Source organism: Balaenoptera physalus (genome assembly GCF_965194825.1).
Source record: "Balaenoptera physalus genome assembly, chromosome: 5".
NCBI classification, from domain to species: domain Eukaryota; kingdom Metazoa; phylum Chordata; class Mammalia; order Artiodactyla; family Balaenopteridae; genus Balaenoptera; species Balaenoptera physalus.
Window position 1 is genome coordinate 118767106 of NC_138884.1, and position 19543 is coordinate 118786648.

General features: G+C 38.3%; 1 protein-coding gene and 1 long non-coding RNA gene across 5 annotated transcripts in view; one reads left to right on the top strand and one right to left on the bottom strand.

The window, feature by feature from the left end:
- Positions 1 to 5222: 5222 nt before the first annotated feature.
- Positions 5223 to 19543, bottom strand: part of PAPSS1 (3'-phosphoadenosine 5'-phosphosulfate synthase 1) — a 104217-nt gene continuing 89896 nt past the window's right edge. For all 4 annotated transcript variants that reach the window (XM_082462834.1, XM_082462835.1, XM_082462836.1 and 1 more), the window contains one exon: positions 5223 to 5929. In XM_082462834.1, the coding sequence (XP_082318960.1) occupies positions 5791 to 5929 (139 nt within the window). In that variant the 3' untranslated portion in view covers positions 5223 to 5790. The remainder of the gene's footprint in view (positions 5930 to 19543) is intronic.
- LOC309661381 lies at positions 10119 to 18766 on the top strand. Its single transcript, XR_014264001.1, has 2 exons — positions 10119 to 10250; positions 10572 to 18766. It is a non-coding gene; the product is annotated as an uncharacterized lncRNA (long non-coding RNA).

Below are 19543 nucleotides of genomic sequence, written 5' to 3' on the forward strand. Positions count from 1 at the left end.
CAAAATGAGTACATCTCCGCACCCACCCGTCAGAATCTTGAGAGTTTGTATAGCAGCCTTAACAGGGTTCAGCCCCGCGTACCATCCAGATGGTCTCAACAACACATTATCTCTCAAGGCTGCGTCCTTGAAATGGCTCTGGCTGTGGGAATGGTGAGCGGAATGTACATTCCAAGGATGGAGAGGGATGAGGAATCTCTGATTGCCTGCATCCAGTTCGCAGGTCAACCGGCAGTCATGTCCTTTTGATGACCTCTGCAACAGACATTTTCACTTGTAGTCAATGACTGTTAATACAGAGATTTTGATTTTGGCAGATTTATGTGACTTTGGTTTTTGCATTTTTCTCTTATACTCGACCTCTTTATCAAAGTTAACTTTTAATGTTAACTTCTCTTCTAACAAAATTATATTATACTGTTAATTTTTATTGCAATTCTTTGAAAAAAATTTTTCTTCTCCTTTCTTAATAATATTTCTTACTATGCCAGTTATTTTATAAGCATTAAACAAAATAATACATGTAAAGCACTTAGCACAGTGTCTGGCAAATAAAATAGTAAGCACTTAGCAAATGTTAGCTATTATTATGATTTTATGTTTATTCAAGATAAATTTAAATTTTGTGCTATTCTTTACTCATTATTCTACTCTTAGCTATGAGATCTTTCGACTATATGAACAGGAAAAAAAAAATCCCTGTGTGGAAAACTCTGGGAAACCATATACTATTTTGCATTTCATATTCCTAATACCTTTATTCCTGTTATATCCATAGAAGATATAAATAATTCTCTAGTACATGAAACACCACTTACAGTTCAATTCTAAAAGTTAAATATATTTAAGATTTTATGATTTGATCAGAGGTGTCAACAAGCTGAACTTTTAAATGAAGTGTTAACACTTGTAAAATGCAGCTTTAAAATAGGTAATGACCACATTAATTAAAGCAGGCCTTCTTCAGTAAACTTAATGTTGAGAATAAACTACCTTTCTAATCTTGATCTTCCTCTCGATGATGCTTTCCCAAAGTACCATCATTTTTTCATAGGATTAGTCTATGCTTGCTTTAGGCAAATGTGTATATTCTTCTGCTTTTTCTCTTTGCAAAAATGTACTAGTTTTCTTAATCTAGAAAACACAGGAGAAGTTGAACGCAGGGAAAAATTGAGGGGAAAGTATGGCTGAAACAGGGACACTGTGTCTGCCTTTAGATTTGTATCTAACATATGCCTGTATTTAGGCACTTTGCTCAGTGCGCTACAGAATGGTTTTATGAAGCAAAGATTACAAGGTATAGTCTCATAAATATTGATATCACTGTTTCTTGGCCAAAAGACTACATCTTTAAATAAAATAATAATAATAAAGGAGCAGTGCTTTACAAGCATTACCTCATATAATTCCTGACTATAACCTTTGGTCCACAGATAAGGAAATCAAGGCCTCATGAAGCTGAAGGTCACATAATCAACAAGGATTGGTCAAGTTTGCCTTCAGAGCCTGAATTCTTAACCACAAAACTATACTTTCTCTTTTACGCTTGTGCTTCTGTTTAAGCCTAAATGTCTCCTAAATAAACTTTTAACTTTTTACTCAAAACTCTCTAATGGCTGCAAATGCCCACTAGAATTGCCCACAACGTATCAAAAGTCATATTGCTATAACTGCACCTATGTACAACATATAGATCACACAAAATAGCACTAGCTACACACTGAGGTTCAAAGTCATTCAGGGCAGGCTCTGGGCAGCCAGGTGGTGAACCAGTCATGGGTCAGACATAACTCAGTCTCTCCTTCACTTGGCTTTTTTTCTTGAGGACCTGATTGTGCAGCAAGGCCCCAGCTTACTTTTAACAGATACTTTCTTTCTCTTGGGCAACAGAAGTGGTTATGCTCTCGGAGAGAACAGACACTTTTCAAAGAGGACAAGCCAGAGCAGTTGGAAGAAAAGCATAGAGGGAGTCGGTGTTCTAATTCATTTCAGTGGAGAGGTTTTCCTGTTCTTTTCCTTTTTTAAATTGAAGTATAGTTGATTTACAATTTTCAGGTGTACAGCAAAGTAATTCAGTTTTACATACCTGTGTATGTTTTTTTTCAATTTTTCAGATTCTTTTCCATTATAGATTATTATAAGATACTGAATATAGTTCCCTGTGCTATACAGGTCCTTGTTGTTTACCTATTTTATATATTCCCAATTTATTCCCCCCCCTTCCTCTTTGGTAACCATAATTTCTTTTCCTAACAAAGGCAGATCATTATAGATGCTCAGTGCTGGTGCAGGTCTGGGAAATAAAGGTCCATGATGAGATTTTCCATGTTTCTAATTTCAGTTCTTCAAATCTAGGCCCTAAAATCTAGTGCCATTTTCCTGAGGATCTGTTGAAACAGGAAGTTAGGAAAATGAGGTTCTAATCTCAACACACCCCTGGCTCAATTATAGTCCTCACGTACTTACCTTTAGGGAGGCCAGCTTTTACCTTAGTCCAGAAAAGACTGACCGAGAGTTAGGTGAGCAGAATGTGTTTTGCACAACTTATATATAATTATATTCAGGACAAGACTGTGTAGAGGAGGAAATGGAATCCGCAGAAATACAAAGAGGCTTATAGGCCAAGAAATACAGCCCACACATAAAAGCCCGGTCGGCAAATACTTCCTTACTTTGTGAGCCAACTCACCCCTGCATACCTATGTGCTAATAAAAATATACCATATGTGGGAAGCATGACTTCTGAATTTCCTGATAAGGTATTTAAATGCTAACTCCCAAGATATGGACATAATTGTTCCCCTCTTGGATGGAAATGAAACTCAAATATGTGGTCTTGATTATCAGAGTGGAATATAGAATTGACAGATTTAAAACATTATATTTCTGCCAAAACATTGTATTTCTGCACTTTCTTTTCCTCCTTTTTAAAAAAATAATTATTTTTCCATTCATTTTTCCAGCTGATGGAGAGATAAAAATGGCATTGAGATTTCCAAGACCACTTGGCAGTAGAGGTTTGGTGTAAGGGGTGAAGGTTTTAAAGGTTGGTTTGGGGTCATTTTTATGAGCTGGGAAAGAAAAAATTTCTACATATATCCTATTTGTAGATTAAAGACACACATACCAACCTGTGGACTGGTAGAAATCACTGGGTACTTTTATCTTATTCTCCATCTCTCTAAAACACATAAGTGGGTGGCCAATCCCAAGAGCAGAGGGGCTTAGAATCATGTTTTCATCATGTCCCTCTCTGGTGGGTTGAGAACAAGGGGCACTATGGGACTAACTCAGAAAGGACAATTACATGACAGAACACAAAGCTCCTTTTTCGACCACATTTCACCCTGATGCTGTTGATTTCTGTTCTAAACGTTCTCAGCTTGATTTTATGAGTATATTTTTATAATTTTAAAAGGATAAGTTTTCTGAGTGCTAAGTATTAAAAAGTTTTCTCTATATTTAAACTTTTAAAATATGCTAACAGGGACTTCCCTGGTGGCACAGTGGTTAAGAATCCGCCTGCCAATGCAGGGTACACGGGTTCGACCCCCGGTCCGGGAAGATCCCACATGCCGCGGAGCAACTAAGCCTGTGCGTCACAACTACTGAGCCTGCGCTCTAGAGCCCGCGAGCCACAACTACTGAGCCCACGTGCCACACCTACTGAAGCCCACGTGCCTAGAGCCTGTGCTCCACAACAAGAGAAGCCACCGCAATGAGAAGCCCACGCACCACCACGAAGAGCAGCCCCCGCTCGCCACAGCTAGAGAAAGCCCGCACGCAGCAACGAAGACCCAACACAGCCAAAAATAAATAAATAAATTTTAAAATAAATAAATAAAATATGCTAACAGTAAAAATCACCTTGAATTTAGCAGTATCAAGATTTTAATGTGAAGTATACATTTTTTCACGTCACCTGTTACGATCAGGGTTCTTGGCAAACAACAGAAACTCTAAATAATTTAGGCAGCAAAGGAATACATGGGGAGGCTGTTGGGTCTCTTACAGAATTGATGGAAAATGCAAGAGAATGAGGCTTGGAAAATGGTCAGGAACAAAAGGAGGTTAGTGGCAGAGGACTCAGCCAAGGTCACACTTGGAATATTCAAGATAGGGTACTACTTTTGCACAGGAGACCCCCACTGCCACGAGCACCACCACCACTGCCCCCAGAATCCTGACTCTGTCGCTGCCACCATGAAACCACAACGCATTCTGTCCTTACATCTTTGCATCATTCCTACACATTCAACACTTCAGGCTGGAGTTTCTGAATTAGCTGAGCTGAAGTGCTATGCCACACCTTAGCTGTCTGTGGTTGGAGAGCCCATCTCCAATCCTTCAACCTTTATATATACATAAAAATTGAAGATTTATACAAGATTTATATAAAGGAGATCTCCCTAAAAGAGATCTAGATAATGTGGAGCCAAAAAAGTCATATCAACTATCACCTCTAATTCTTCCTATCAACATATGCATTCATATACTTTTTACATCGTCCACTAATGAATATTTTCATTCAGTATCCACTAGTGAATAAATCCATCCACTAGAAACTATTTACTCATATTCTCCATTTTTTTTCTATTTATCAACTTTCTCACTAATTGATTCCCTCAGTGATCTGTTTTTACTTTGTTTTCATTTTTCCTTCTATTTCTTTTCCTAGTGGTATTTTATTCCCATTTGCCTTAATGACAATACATTATCTCTGTGTATAATCTGCCATCTCTTTATAATGCTGAATTTTCAAGGCCAGATCATGCAAGATTATTTCATCGTAGGAAATACGACTGCAAATCAAAAATGCTGGCATCTCAACCAAAATTATATATCCAGTCCCTAAGTAAGCATCTCCTCTTGAATATTCTACTTGAGGATATACTACAAAAGCAAACTTGATATGCTGCCCACCCCCCGCCATGAACTAACCTCCCTCTATCATGTCTCTATTACTAGTACCACCATCTTAGGTATTTAAGAATATCAGAGAGATATTTGGGGAAACAGGTTGAGTTTTTGGATGGACTGAGAATGCATTATTATTTTCCCACTTAAAAATTCACTATGAAACAGTGCTTGGAACTAATTATTATCATCAATAGATTCCAGTAATGAAAGACGCCTGTATTTTCCCTTCCCCATCAGAAACTTCTTCACAAGAAGGATAAAGTATGTGTAAACAAAACAATATTTTTAAAAAGTCACATAAATAAGAAGCCAAAAAGTTTAATTTTATTGAATAAAGTTCATTCAGGGCTTACATAGATATTAATATACTTTAGATCATAACAGTTGAGAGATCAATAGCTGATAGGAAGGAAGGAAGAAAGCAGTTTGTACTTTCAATGTAAAAAAAAAAATCTAAATGCTACAGATGTCTTGTAAAATTCCCAAAACAAGGTCTAGCCAAGTTTATTGTTTAGTGGATTTTTTTTCTTTTTTCAAGAGATGAAAAGTGAGATTCAATGTGTATACTATTGGTTACAACTGATATAACAGCTTGAAAAAATCATGAGACAGAAGCATAAATACAAAAAGACTGTATTGTAGGAATATTTAACTATAAGTGGAAAAGATACATTAAAACCATGAGTGTGTTACACTAGTTCAGAACAGAACTCATAAGGCAGACCAAAACTGATGCTAGTTAAGGAAAAGGGTCTGTTTTTAGGAAGCATGTCCATACAGATACCACCACAAAGAAATGCCAACAGTAACTACATGGTCCCCTCTTGTTACTCAGTGAGGTGTCAAAGGTGAAATGACTGGGTTAACAGCTTAAGCTTTCTCCAAGGATTTGTAGTATTCCATCAGCACGGTCCAGGCCTTGGGAGCCATGAAACCTTCAGGAGGTTTCTGGCCTTCTCGGGCAAGTTTGCGCATTCGTGTTCCTGATATAAATTCAAAGTCGTCATGGCTGAAAGGGAGAGAAAAAATAAAAATATTTCACATTTTAAAAAACTTAGTTATAGTGAAATTTTAAGAAACATTTGTTCCTTCTGTTCATGGTAGACAAGCTTAATGAAAAAACTATCTGGATGAAATGTACTACTTACGAATATCAACCTGATTTCAAGTTTGTCATTGAGCAAAAAACACCACACTATCAAAACTTACAAAAGAAAAAAAAAAATCAAAACAATGATCCCTCAGGTTGCCCTTTTATAGACATACCCATTTCCCTCCCTCCTTCCCAACCCCTGGCAACTAATAATTTAGAAATAGAAATTTTTTTTTTTAGAAAAACATATAATTTAGATGTTTTAGATACACATATTGAAAACTTTTTAGGCAGTCTGAATCTGGAAAGCTAAATGCATTTTGGAACATTAAGAGAAAAATGGAACTTAAAAAATAACAACAGCACGTAAGTAGCAATAATTAATATTATTCCATTGATAAGCTATTACACAAAGGTAGTGCTAGTTCTTTTCATCTTCACACCTACAAAAACACACAAGAGTCCTTAGACCATTAAGCACAGAGCACCTATGGCTATGACACATACTGTCTATTGGTAATTTCAACCTCTTCCCTCAAACAAGGGAACCGACTAGATAGCAGACCCAAGAACAGAGCAAGAGTTCTGGGTCACTCAAGTCACCAGATCACATTCCCTGTTTACTCCTAGTCAGCGACTGTATGTTCCATCCCCACTTTGCTATTTGTGGAGTTAATCTGAGAATTGAGTGAAATCATAAACTGCAAGTGGCCCTTGTTTCTAGAGGTATGCCAGGTATGTTTTAACTAATAATCACACTTCTAGGAATCTACGTAAAGGAGCTAATCAGAGATGCCAACAAATATTATGCATAAAGATAGCTGTCTGAAAACTGTTTTACGATAGTTAAAAACGTTGTAAATAATCTAACAGTTGAAGGTCTAAGTAAATTGTGGTACAGCCCTGAGTAGAGTTACACAGTCATTAAAGTACAGTTAAAGATTGGATAAAATGTTCACGATGTAATAATGGTAAGTGAAATAATCAAGACGCAAAACTTTATATACAATACCAATGCAATTTTGTTAAAATAAGGGGGTGGGAGGAGGAGAAGATCATAAAGAAATACACCCAAACGTTAACAGTGGTTATTTCTATGAAGTGGTATCACAGGTGCTTTTAGTTTTGTCATGATAGTTTCTGCAGTTTTCTACAATGATGATTTATATTATCAATATCAAAATAAAATTTAAAATAACATATTATTATCAATAAGAGCTTATTTTTAAAATCTCTATCCAAAAGTGAGTTAAATAATTTTAAATAACGTGACCTTTAATTGATCTCAAACCTCAATCATCTGGAACACTGCCCTGATGAGAGCAGATAAACAGGATGCTGATATAGCATTACACTCCCTATTCTGGCCCTACAGGAGTTACACTGGCTATTAATTCACCCCTAAATGACAGACATCAGCAGTAAAGAGTATATCTGAACAGTGCTGGGGACATACAGCATTTTCAGTAAATAATGACCAGTGATCAAATACTTTATTAGCTTTCTGACTAGGAACTCAATAAATATTTGGTGAAATATGAAAGAATGAAAAGGTATATGTATAGAAAATTTTTATTCAATATAGAACCATTCAGAGTCTTATAGAAGTCACTACTCTCCATCCCCTGGCCAAAAAAGGGTAAGATGGGGTTTCTGATTGCTGTGGTTCTTCTGAGCTCCTTGTATATTCCCTTTTCTCTAAATCTGGATTATTCACACTAGAGGTTTCTACATGCCCTTCATGACCTCTTCAATAGTCATCTTCTGATCTAGCTTCTCTCTTGACCTTGCTCACCTCCACTTTATTTGGGGGAACCTGGTTCACTTAGTCTATCTATGAGCTCTTGGGTTGTCCACTTGGTAGGACTGAGCTCCAGACCAAGGAAGAATTATTGTGATTTCCTCATGATCCAGTGTGCCCCAGTTTCTGGCCTCTCCTGCTTTTCTAATTTGCATTGTCTGTGTGCTCAATGACCCGACTGCTCACTGGGCTTCTGAACCTTGGACTTGGTTATATTATCACCAGCCTCTACGTATCTTGCATCTGGCCGGTCCTTAGGCCTGCCCACTCCTGTTAGTTCCTAAGATCAACTTGACTCTTGGTCCTGGATCTAGGTTTCCCTCTCATATTCCTTGCTGGTCCTAATTCTGGCCTTTCCAACTCCCCAGAGAGGTACCCAGAGTTTAATGAATGTCTTACCCCACTTTGAAACATCTAAGAGTCTGAGAGTTTTATTCTGGAATGCTACACATACAGGATAAGAATATAAAAGTGTAACTCATTTAATCAGCCACAGGAAAATCAACGTTAATGCTTTATAATCCCGTCTCTTGCTATTAAGCAGAAGTCACTACTTCTTTAACTCACGCATGTGACATCTTCCCCTAGTCACCTGTCCGCTCTTCTATTCCCTGCACTACCAGAAAGACAGGAAGATATACATTCAACTCAATATTTCAACAGCTCTCATCTTCTCAGGTAAAACATCTTTTAAATGTCCGCTCACATTTTCAAAGATGACCGAAGAAAAGGAAAGTTTCACAGATACTGCTCCAAAGCAAGATGGATTCAAGTAGTTTAAATCTAGGGAGTATCTCCCACTTCTATCATGTGTTCAATGTGCAAGAAAAGTCAAATCTACTATAATAAACTGGCCCATGCAGATGTGTTGGTTACAATAGTTCAAATATGAAGTAAGCTATCATCTTTCTCTTACATAAATGACTACAACTTAAGGGGAGAAAAAGAAATTGACTGCATGTGAGATGGGCCTAGGAAAAAAGCAAGACTATGAGAGGAGATTTCCAAAAAATTCAGGAAAGGTTGGGGTTAGAAACATAATTTTTAAATTTATCAACACTAAAATGAAAACCCAGTTTGAGAAAATGGACAAGCTCTCCAAGAAAGAAGACTTGCCGAAAGGGAAAGCATTTGTCGAAAGAGTAAGAAGAAAACCAAGATGATTATATGGAGGTCATGGAAAAAGAAAAAATTTTAATGTGAAGGCCACGGAGGGGCTAATGAAGATGACCATGAGAGGGGGAAAAAAAATCCACTGGATAAACGAATCAGAATTTAAATTTTCTTTAATTAAGGAGTTTCAGTGGATGATGAAGGAAAGAGATGGAGTGGTAAAGTGGCAGAGATACACAGTGGAGAAAAGCTTTTTTTTTTTTTATAAGAAAAGGGAGGTCTTAGCATGTGTATAGGCAGAAGAAAATAAGTGGCATACAATGAGAAAAGGGAGGAGGATGAAAGCCAGGAGAGGGTAACAGGAAAGAAATGAAAGATGGAGAGGAAAGTCTGGGATGAAGAACACAGAGAAAGGAGCTCTGACAAGGAGGGTGAAAAATGAAGAAAAGAAGAAACAGTGATGACGTGGAGTTAGAAAAAGATGAGGTGGTTAATGCAAGATGGTCTCAACCTTCTCAGTAAAAATGTAAGGTTGTCTCCTGTGGGTAAACAGAACCTGTGTGGGAATGAACTGATAATAGGATCCATCAACACAGTTTGGTGACTATCTCTAGGCTAGAGAGGTTACCCCTCAGGGCAGGGCTTAGCAAAGCAGCATTTGGAGAGGAAGTCAAGGGCATGGAGGGGTCCAGATCTCTCCAATTGCATCTAAAAAACCCTCATTCCAACCTGATGTAAAACTGGTTAGTTCAGCTGAGAATCATCTGACAAATATTGCTTGAATGTTTTAGTTCCTTAGGAGGGTCACTTATCAATTCCCTAAGTAAGTGTCATTAAGGAAAATTATGACCCTAGATCTTTCTGGCCATGTCAATTTAAAATTTTGAATTCAGAAAGGAAACCCTGTGTCCCATGCATAAAGTACCTGTTCCTGACGGGGCAATGAAAAAGAAATGAGGGACCAGCTTGTAGAATGACTCTGTCCTGACTCTGTGATTAAAGGAAAAAAGCCAGACCAATTAAAGTCCTTTCTTTCCTCAGAATGCCAAACAGTCTGAAATCCAGAAGTCTCCTTGCATTCCTTCTGAATTTGAATTTTAAAACCAAAGTCCCTGGGTACCTCTTTTCCTGATGCTATTTCACACTCCATCTGCCCCGCATGCCACAAGCATTTCTTCATCACATGAAAAGGGACTTTCTGCTGCCACATGCTGGTGGTTCCTTCCACTCCACCCTGGCTACGGAAAACACATTTATTTCCCTCTGCCTCAGACTTGTATTTCTATCCCTCACCTGAGGATTTAATTTTTTATCAGAAGTCAGGTGCAAGGGGCTTCCCTGGTGGCGCAGTGGTTGAGAATCTGCCTGCCAATGCATGGGACGCGGGTTCGAGCCCTGGTCTGGGAAGATCCCACATGCCGCAGAGCAACTAGGCCCGTGAGCCACAATTACTGAGCCTGCGTGTCTGGAGCCTGTGCTCTGCAACAAGAGAGGCCGCGATAGTGAGAGGCCCGCGCACCGCGATGAAGAGTGGCCCCCGCTTGCCGCAACGAGAGAAAGCCCTTGCACAGAAACGAAGACCCAACACAGCCATAAATAAATAAATAAATAAAATTTAAAAAAAAAAAAAAAAAAAGAAGTCAGGTGCAAGGACTTGACACTAGAGGCACTATCTGTAATCTAATCACAGTTTTCACAATTACATCTTTAAATGGATAGCATTTTACAGAAAAAAATTAAATCAAGGAAAAACTGAGGCATTTGGGGAATGCTCTAAAACTAGCTCTGAACTTTACCTGTGAGTAATCGGGAATCTGGCAGAAGCAGAAAAGGCTACTAAACCTTAGGCTTTCACTACAAAGCAATTCTAGCCAGTCCATCTAATTACACTGGTTAACCCACCTCCATGGCACCTGAAAAAGGAAATGCAAGTCTGTTTTTTTTTTTTCTTCCCTTTTCAAAACCACTTGGTCACAGATTCTTACAATCCACAGCTGACAGAACGCCTCCTCTTAAAACACACACACACACATACACACACACCCCAAAGAACAAAAAACAAAAAAAACCAAAACAAAACCAAAAACACCAAAAAGAAACAACTGAAGGGGAAGGGGTTAGAATGCAAGGACAGAAAAAGCACACCATCCAGCAGACTATGTGGGACCCTGTGGGTCCAGCATCTTGTCCCATGTGGGACACACAACTACATATGGCCAGCATCTTGACCAACTCCAAAGTACAACAGCTCCTGGCCACTTGTTGAAGATTTTAATTCTTTACAAATATCTGCTGTTTCTCAGTCCACATATGTGGCCATCAGAGCCACCAGCACAAGCTGTTCAGACAAGAAGCTGGGGTCAGCCCAGGGGCCTTCAATTTTATCCTTCAAAAGTTCATATTCAATTAGACCAGCTTTTTAAAAAATACTAATTAGATAATAAGCAATCAGAGACGCAAAGGGGAGCTTCTTCTCTGATAGAACTAAAAATAATGGTAGTAACTTATAAGTGAATCTAATTAAATATTTGGGGGCTAACTACCTTTCATTTAACTCGAAAGAAACTCATATATAATACAGTATACATCAAGACACTAAGAATTCTCTTCAAATACAAATCATCTGTTCAAAACCAGATAATTAGTTATTTATGGCTTTCCAGGAGCCAAAAAGCATGGTAATCATGCATGACAAATTTAACAATTTTTATTTCCAAACCAAAGACCAACTGAAATACATGAAAAATTTAATTATCTCGAACTAATTTATCAAAATCCTTAATTCATCATGTTTTCCTCCCCTCAAAAATCTTATAAATAAAAGCTAGAGAACAGCTCCTATCAGACATTCAGTCAAACAAGAAGTTTCCAGGGAATGCCTACTCATCTTTGTTCCAATCCCCCTGTTGCAAGCTACCTAAACCTAAACTATCATTTCATTAACTCTTGCCTGCACTAATGCACACCTTCACACTGACTTCCCTCCCATCTTTCTCTTTTCTATACTGCTACGTCATTTCTATACTTTTATGTGCCACGTAGTAGTTTCAAACTTGTTTTTGTTTTAATAAACACTGCAAGTATAGTTACTTTGTAATCCATGTCTGGTAATTCTAGTATGTGAAGTCTCTGCAGGTCTGCTTGTGCCAACTGTAGTTTCCCTTTTTTTTTCCCTTGCTTTGGTGCTATGTTTCCTTGTATACTTCATCATTTTTTACTTAAGCTGTTCATTAAGCTTGTATAATTATTTGTGGGAATAAGTTGAGGTCTAGGACAAAGCAGTAATGCTCTAGCGACAGTCTACATTTGCTTCTGCTGAATACTCAGAGGCATGCCCAGTTAAGAACCACCAAAAACTAATTTCATGGCTTGAGGGCTTTTTGGTTGTTTATTTGTTTTGTTTTGATACAACCCAGGTAGTATGAGTTTGGCCCATGTGAACAGTTCTGAGCTTTTTTTTTTTTTTAAATTATTTATTTATTTATTTATTTACTTTTGGCTGTGTTGGGTCTTCATTTCCGTGCAAGGGCTTTCTTTAGTTGCGGCGAGCGGGGGCCACTCTTCATCGCGGTGCGCAGGCCTCTCACTATCGCGGCCTCTCTTATTGCGGAGCACAAGCTCCAGACGCGCAGGCTCAGTAGCTGTGGCTCACGGGCCTAGTTGCTCCGCGGCATGTGGGATCTTCCCAGACCAGGGCTCGAACCCGTGTCCCCTGCATTGGCAGGCAGATTCTCAACCACTGCGCCACCAGGGAAGCCCAGTTCTGAGCTTTTGAGCCTAAAGCTCAGGGCTGTGCACAGTCTCCTGGGGTAGGGGAATGGGTGCGGTTCACTTCAGATTCTCTCAACTACCTAAGGTGGGAGGGAGCATCAGCTCAATGGGAGTGTCTCCTGTTGGGACTCCCCACCTCGGTCAAGACCAGGGAAATCAACACTCAAATTTGCTAGGTCAACCAGGACAAAAGCAACAATACTCAACTTACCTGAAGTTCTAACCTTCATTTAATAGTTTAGCCTCACAGTTCTTATCATGTTATCAGCACCACAGTACTTTTATGAAAACGTTTTCCTTTATCCAGAATTTTTAGTTAATTTCTCAGGCGAATCAATCTGCATAATCCAACTTACCTAATTACCAAAAACCTGAACTTCCCAATATTTAATGTACACGGTAACAACACACTATCTTTTCAAAATCTATTCTAGTTTGTACCATTCAAAGAACTGCCTTATTTAGTCCCTGTCTCATCATCCTTCTTTCACTCTCTTTTCCAGCCCACCCTGGCCTTCTTCCCAAACCCTCTGGGTCTATCTCACCTCAGCACCTTTGCATGCACTTATCCCTTTGTCCAGAATGCTATTACCTCCTTCTTTACCAAGGGAATGCCTAACTCATCTTTTGGAGCTCAGCTCAAATGTCTCTTGCTCCAGAAACCCATCCCTGATAACCCAGACTTGGTCACACAAGTGCTAGCGGAGCTTCCCACATGTCTTCTGCAAATCACATGCCATCCTTAAGTGGTTTATTGTCTGACTTCTCTAGAATGTAAGTCCTATGAAGGCAACAACAATATCTGCTTGTTTCCACCACAGTGCCCACATTTAGCAATGACATGTACATAGTAAAGACTCAACAAATAGTTAATAAATGAATAAAACATAGCAAAGTTGGAAAGTTTTATACTAATTTCAGTGTAACATGTTGACTTTAAAACAAAACACAGCATATATAAAATATATAATTTGACTTTCAAAAATATACATAGTATTATGTCCCTAATTATGATTAAAATGAATAGTAAGAAAAGACAATGCAATAGATTTTAAATTAGACCTTATCAGTTAATGGTTACGCAATAACCCCCTGCAATAAAATATGTGCAAAATCTACAAACACAGGACAAGATTCATTGGCAAGTTCATGCAGTTATAGTCAGACTTCTACAAGTTTTTAAAAGAAATATCAAAAGTAATAAAAACAAAGCACTTTATAAATGAATGGAAAAGACAGTTCCCCAGTACTCTAACAGAAATATTTATATATGTCAAAGACTACATAGCAAGAAAGAAAAAGAAAAGAATTCACTCAAGAAACATTTCAGGGGTCAATATGACAAGACCTGGATGTGAAGAGTGAGGCAAAAGGATAAAGGACTTCAAGATTCTACACAACGGGGAGAACAAGTAACTAAGGAAATTTAGGATTTGGAGATATATGAGGGGAAAGGTAAAGTTGCTTCTGGGCATTTTAAATAATAACAAGAAATCTAAGCAGAAAACACCCATTAGCATGGTAGATAGAATTCTAAGATGGCCTTCATGACCTTCACCCCATGGTGTTACTACCATGATATGTCCTTATATGGCAAAAGGAATTTTGCAGATGCCATTAAATTTGTTAATCAATTGACCTAAAATAGTGAAATTATCTGAGTGGGCCTAACCTAATCACTAAAGCTCTCTAAAAGCAAATATTCTCAGATGACAGCAGTAGTCAGAGATTTGAAGTCTGAAAGGGATTTGACCTGAGGGAGGTTCTACTGCTGAGATGAAGGGGCCCACAAGGAAGACTCTCAACGTGGCTTCTAGCTGCAGAGAGCAATCCGCCCCCCACTGCGAGAGCCAGTAAGAAGATGGGGAGCTCAGTCCTAAAACCGTAAGGAACTGAATTCTGCCAACAAGGGTCATCTTGGAAGTTGATTCTTTTCAGAGCCTTCAGATAAGAGCCCAGCCTGGCCAGAGAGTCCAGCTTGGCCCACCCAGACTTCTGACCTAAGGAACTGTGAGGTAATAAATGAATAATGTTTTAAGCCACTAAATTTGTGTCAGTTTGTTACACAGCAATAGAAAGCTAACATAATTAGCAACTTGGAAACACTGAGGAATAGCTTTAAGAGTCACCACACAGAAACCACTAGAACAGATGAGCTTTCCTGTAGAAAGTAAATAAAAGAAGTGAAGAATATATGAGAAAAGCCTTGAAGGATGCCTCTTAAGTAGAATGCTTTTAAAAAATGACACTAATAGTACATGATTTAAGGTGTACTCCAGCATTAAAAAATATGAAAGAAGTACTCTACTGATAACATGGAAATAACCAGACAGCAAGCATTTATGTCCACCTGTCCCTTCACTGACCCATTTCCACCAGGCACTCTCACCCATGTGCACTCTCTTTTTGGTGAGTTGCTATTTCAATAATCTGAACCAAAATTTTGCATTTATCTATCCAAATACAAAGAAGATTTACTGCATAAAGGAGAAAAAATTAGAAATAGCTCAATTATCTCTAAATGTTTGTAATATGTGGAAGAATGGGCTTTAATCTTGTACTCCTAAAACTAAATTTCCTTGAGTCATTATTACAGCTAATATGAACCTACTTAACTTCCTAAGTATAAACAGATGATTTTTATCACAATTCTTATCAATAATATCTTGCCTGTAATCTTGATGAAGTTTGTTTCTTTCTCCCTAAGCCTTGTCTTACACTGGTATTTAATCAAATCAAAAGCTACAAAATCATTAATTACATAAAATCTGGCATTGAATAACAGCCATTAATCAAACATAAGACAACCTCATATGTGCATAATTAATAACTGTTTTCTCACTACATCAAAGACTATCGCCTTTCCACAAAATTTTAATCACTTTCCAACATATCCCCATCAACTTAATTATATTTGAACATAAATATAAAAAATTAGAAAACTAAGGCAGTTTTAAAGCTTCCCAAGTTACAATTTATAAAGATTTGGTAACTCAAAAAAAATTCCAAGAAAATGAGCCAGTCATGCAACTAATATAGAATTCATCATTGGAAAATCTTATGAGAACTGATGTAATTATTTAGCTTTTGAATGATTAAAAGAGAGACTTAAAGAAATACTACACAGATTTAACAAAACACGAAAGTTATCAAGGGCTTCCCAGCGCATCATTCAGCTACATACAGATGGGTTCTAGGATCCTGTGTGTGATTAAATCAGATGATCATGCAAAGAAACCACAGTAAGTAAACACATCAGCACAAGAAGTGTAAAAGAAAAGCTCAACTCTATTTAGTTTTGCTTCCTTAACTCATCAAAATGGAAACTCACCTAAGTTTTAAGCATTTGGCCACTAGCAGAACAATTCTATTTCTCACCCCTCACTCTATAAGTGACCAATTGTTACTTTCAGAACAAGGTTATGCTCAAACATCTTGTACACAAAGTATACAAATAAATTGCATGCTGGGTGAGAAGTGAAGGGTTGCCCTGCCCAGGATTCCATCTCTGACACTATACAGTCTACAGATTTGTAGGAAGGCAAGGCTACCCTCTGTGGGGGGGAGGTTTCAAAAGAATTGTCAATGGGTAATCCTGTCTCCAGACTAAGGAAATTAAAATCTCTGACGGTGGCCCTACATATTTTGAACCACAGAAGGACAGACCTATATCTGAAACTTTTTTATTTTCCTTAACATTTAATTTGTATTTTCAATCACCTTTTGCAGTAATATATAGTTCAAGGTTTACTCTAATTGCTTTTTCTTTTAAGAAATTTTCTTTAAGCTTCTAAGGCATCTCTTCGGTAGAAAAAGGCCATTTACAACTCTCAGCACGTCACTTTTATAGCTGCACTGTTTTTAGACAGTGAAATTGTAGAATGTGTGTATGTATGTATATAAGTATATATATATAGACATACGCATACATATACATACATAAACACACACACATTTATTTTTAGGGCAAAACAAAACATGCCACGATTTAGAGCTATTTCTACGTATTGGCAAACCCTGATTTTGTACAAGGGTAAAAATATTCTGGTTTATTGCAAATTCTTCTCATGGTGTGGTTCTGAAGTATACTATAACCTGGGCCACAACTTGGATCTTCAGAAAGTAACAGTCTCGAGTGGCCACACCAAGGCTACTGGGAACATCAGGAGTTCTTTCATATTTCCCCAAACCAGCTATCCACTAAGCCTTTTCTGTTCATTGACTCATAAGGTTTCCCTGTATACTGTTACAGTCTATCACTCAGAAGACTGCTATCATCTAAAATTATGCATTTTCTCCAGAATTATTATCATTAAACGAGAAGCCAACAAATCCCTCAAACTCCACTGTTAACAGTAGTATTTCTTTATCCAGATAACTTATCATTTAATTAAATGACACCAAATTTTATGTCCCTTTCAGAAACAAGAGAATGTGTTGATTTTTAAAAAGTTTCTTTTTCCTTCTTGTCTGCACCATTACAAAACAGGCTACAACAAATGAGGACACAGGGTTAGGATCAGCGTTATTCCTGAATGCGCAGTCAACTGCACAGTATCAAGGGAAAAAGGATGAGCGCTCTCAGATTAGAAGTTATTAGACTCAGTCCATTTTTAATTAGCACCTGCCAGTAGAGGTGAACTGATAAAACATAAATTAAAAATAGAGCCAACCCTCTATATCCATGGTTTCCACATCCAAGGATTCGATCAACCTCTGATTGAAAACATCTGGGGGTAAGGGGAGAATTCCAGAAAGTTCCAAAATATAAACCTGTAAAACCAAGAGCGGGTTTTTTGAAAGGGTAAACAAAGTCAACAAACCTCTAGCCGGGCTCACCAAGAAGAAAAGAGAGAGGACCCAAATAAACAAAATAAGAAATGAATGAGGAGAAATAACAACTGATGCCACAAAAATACAAAAAGCCAAAAATAAAACTTGAATTTATCATGGGCAGGCAACTATTTACACAGCATTTATATTGTATTAGATATTATAAGTACTCTAGAGGTAATTTAAAGTAGAGAGGAGGATGTGTGTAGGTTACATACAAATACTACACCATTTTATATAAGGGACTTGAGCACCTGCAGATTTTGTTACCTGTGGTGGGGGGTCCTGGAACCGATCCCCCCCAGATACTGAGAGACAACTACTTACTGAACATGAATTGTAATTTACACTAAAAAAGCAGGGGTACTAAATAAGCAGATATAATTTGTACTAAATAAGCATCAATCAACAAAGCATGAAGCACCTACTAATGTAAAAAGAACGAGGAGCTACGATTCCCAGAAATGACTACAGATTTTGAGCTAGAAGGGAATCAACTCATCCACTGCCATCATTGTAGAGATGAAGAAACAAGGCCAGAGATGACACAGGAATCTCAAGTCACGCAGGAAGAACGGGGCTAGCACTCATAACTTCTGATTCTAGAGCCTCACGCTGCCACTCTAAGTTTACAGAGTGTACCACCTGCAGGCCTATCTCATTTATTGCACTTCATTTTGTAGCGCTTTTCACATATTGAAGGTTTGTGGCAACCCTGCATCAAGCAAGTCTGTTAGTGTCATTTTTCCAACAGCATTTGCTCACTTCGTGTCTCTGTGTCACATTTTGGTAATTCTCACAATATTTCGAACTTTTTCATTATTATTATATTTGGTGATCTATAATCTTGGATGTTACTACTGCAATGGTTTTGGAGCACCATGAACCACGCCCGTATAAGATGGTGAACTTAACCAATAAACGTGTGTGGGGCTTCCCTGGTGGCGCAGTGGTTGGGTATCTGCCTGCCAATGCAGGGGACACGGGTTCGAGCCCTGGTCTGGGAAGATCCCACATGCCACAGAGTAACTAGGCCCGTGAGCCACAACTACTGAGCCTGCACGTCTGGAGCCTGTGCTCCGCAACAAGAGAGGCCACGACAGTGAGAGGTCCGCGCACCGCGATGAAGAGTGGCCCCCGCTTGCCGCAACTGGAGAAAGCCCGCACACAGAAACGAAGACCCAACACAGCCAAAAATAAATAAATAAATAAATAAATAAATAAATAAATAAATATTTTTAATAAATAAACATGTTCTGACTGCTCCACCAACTGGCAGTTCCCCAGTCTCTCGCCCTCTCCTTGGGCCTCCCTATTCCCTGAGACACAACAATATTGAAACTAGGTCAGTGAATAACCCTACAGTGGCCTCTAAGTTTTCAAGTCAAAGGAAGAATTGCACGTGTCTCACTTTAAATCAAAAGCTAGAAATGATTAAGCTTATTAATGAGGAAGGCATGCTGAAAAGCAAGACAGGCTGAAAGCTAGACTTCTTGTGCCAAACAGCCAAGCTGTGAGTGCAAAGGAGAAGTTCTTGAAGGAAATTAAAAGTGATGCTCCAGTGAACGCATGAATGACAAGAAAGCAAAACAAGCCTTATTGCTGATATGGAGAAAGTTTTAATGGTCTGCACAGATGATCAAACCAGCTACGACATTCCTTTAAGCCAAAGCCTAATCCAGAGCAAGGCCCTAACTCTCTTCAATTCTTTGAAGGCTGAGAGAGGTGAGGAAGTTTAAGAAGAAAAGTCTGAAGCCAGCAGAGGTTGGTTCATGAGATTTAAGGGAAAGCCATCTCCATAACATGCAAGTGCAAGGTGAAGCAGCAAGTGCTGAGGTAGAAGTTGCAGTAACTTATCCAGAAGAACCAGTTCGGATCATTAATGAAGGTGGCTACACTAAACAAGAGATTTTCCATGTAGATGAACAGCCTTCTCTTGGAAGATGATGCCATCTAGGACTTTCACAGCTAAAGAGGAGAAGTCAATGCCTGGCTTCAAAGCTTCAAAGGAC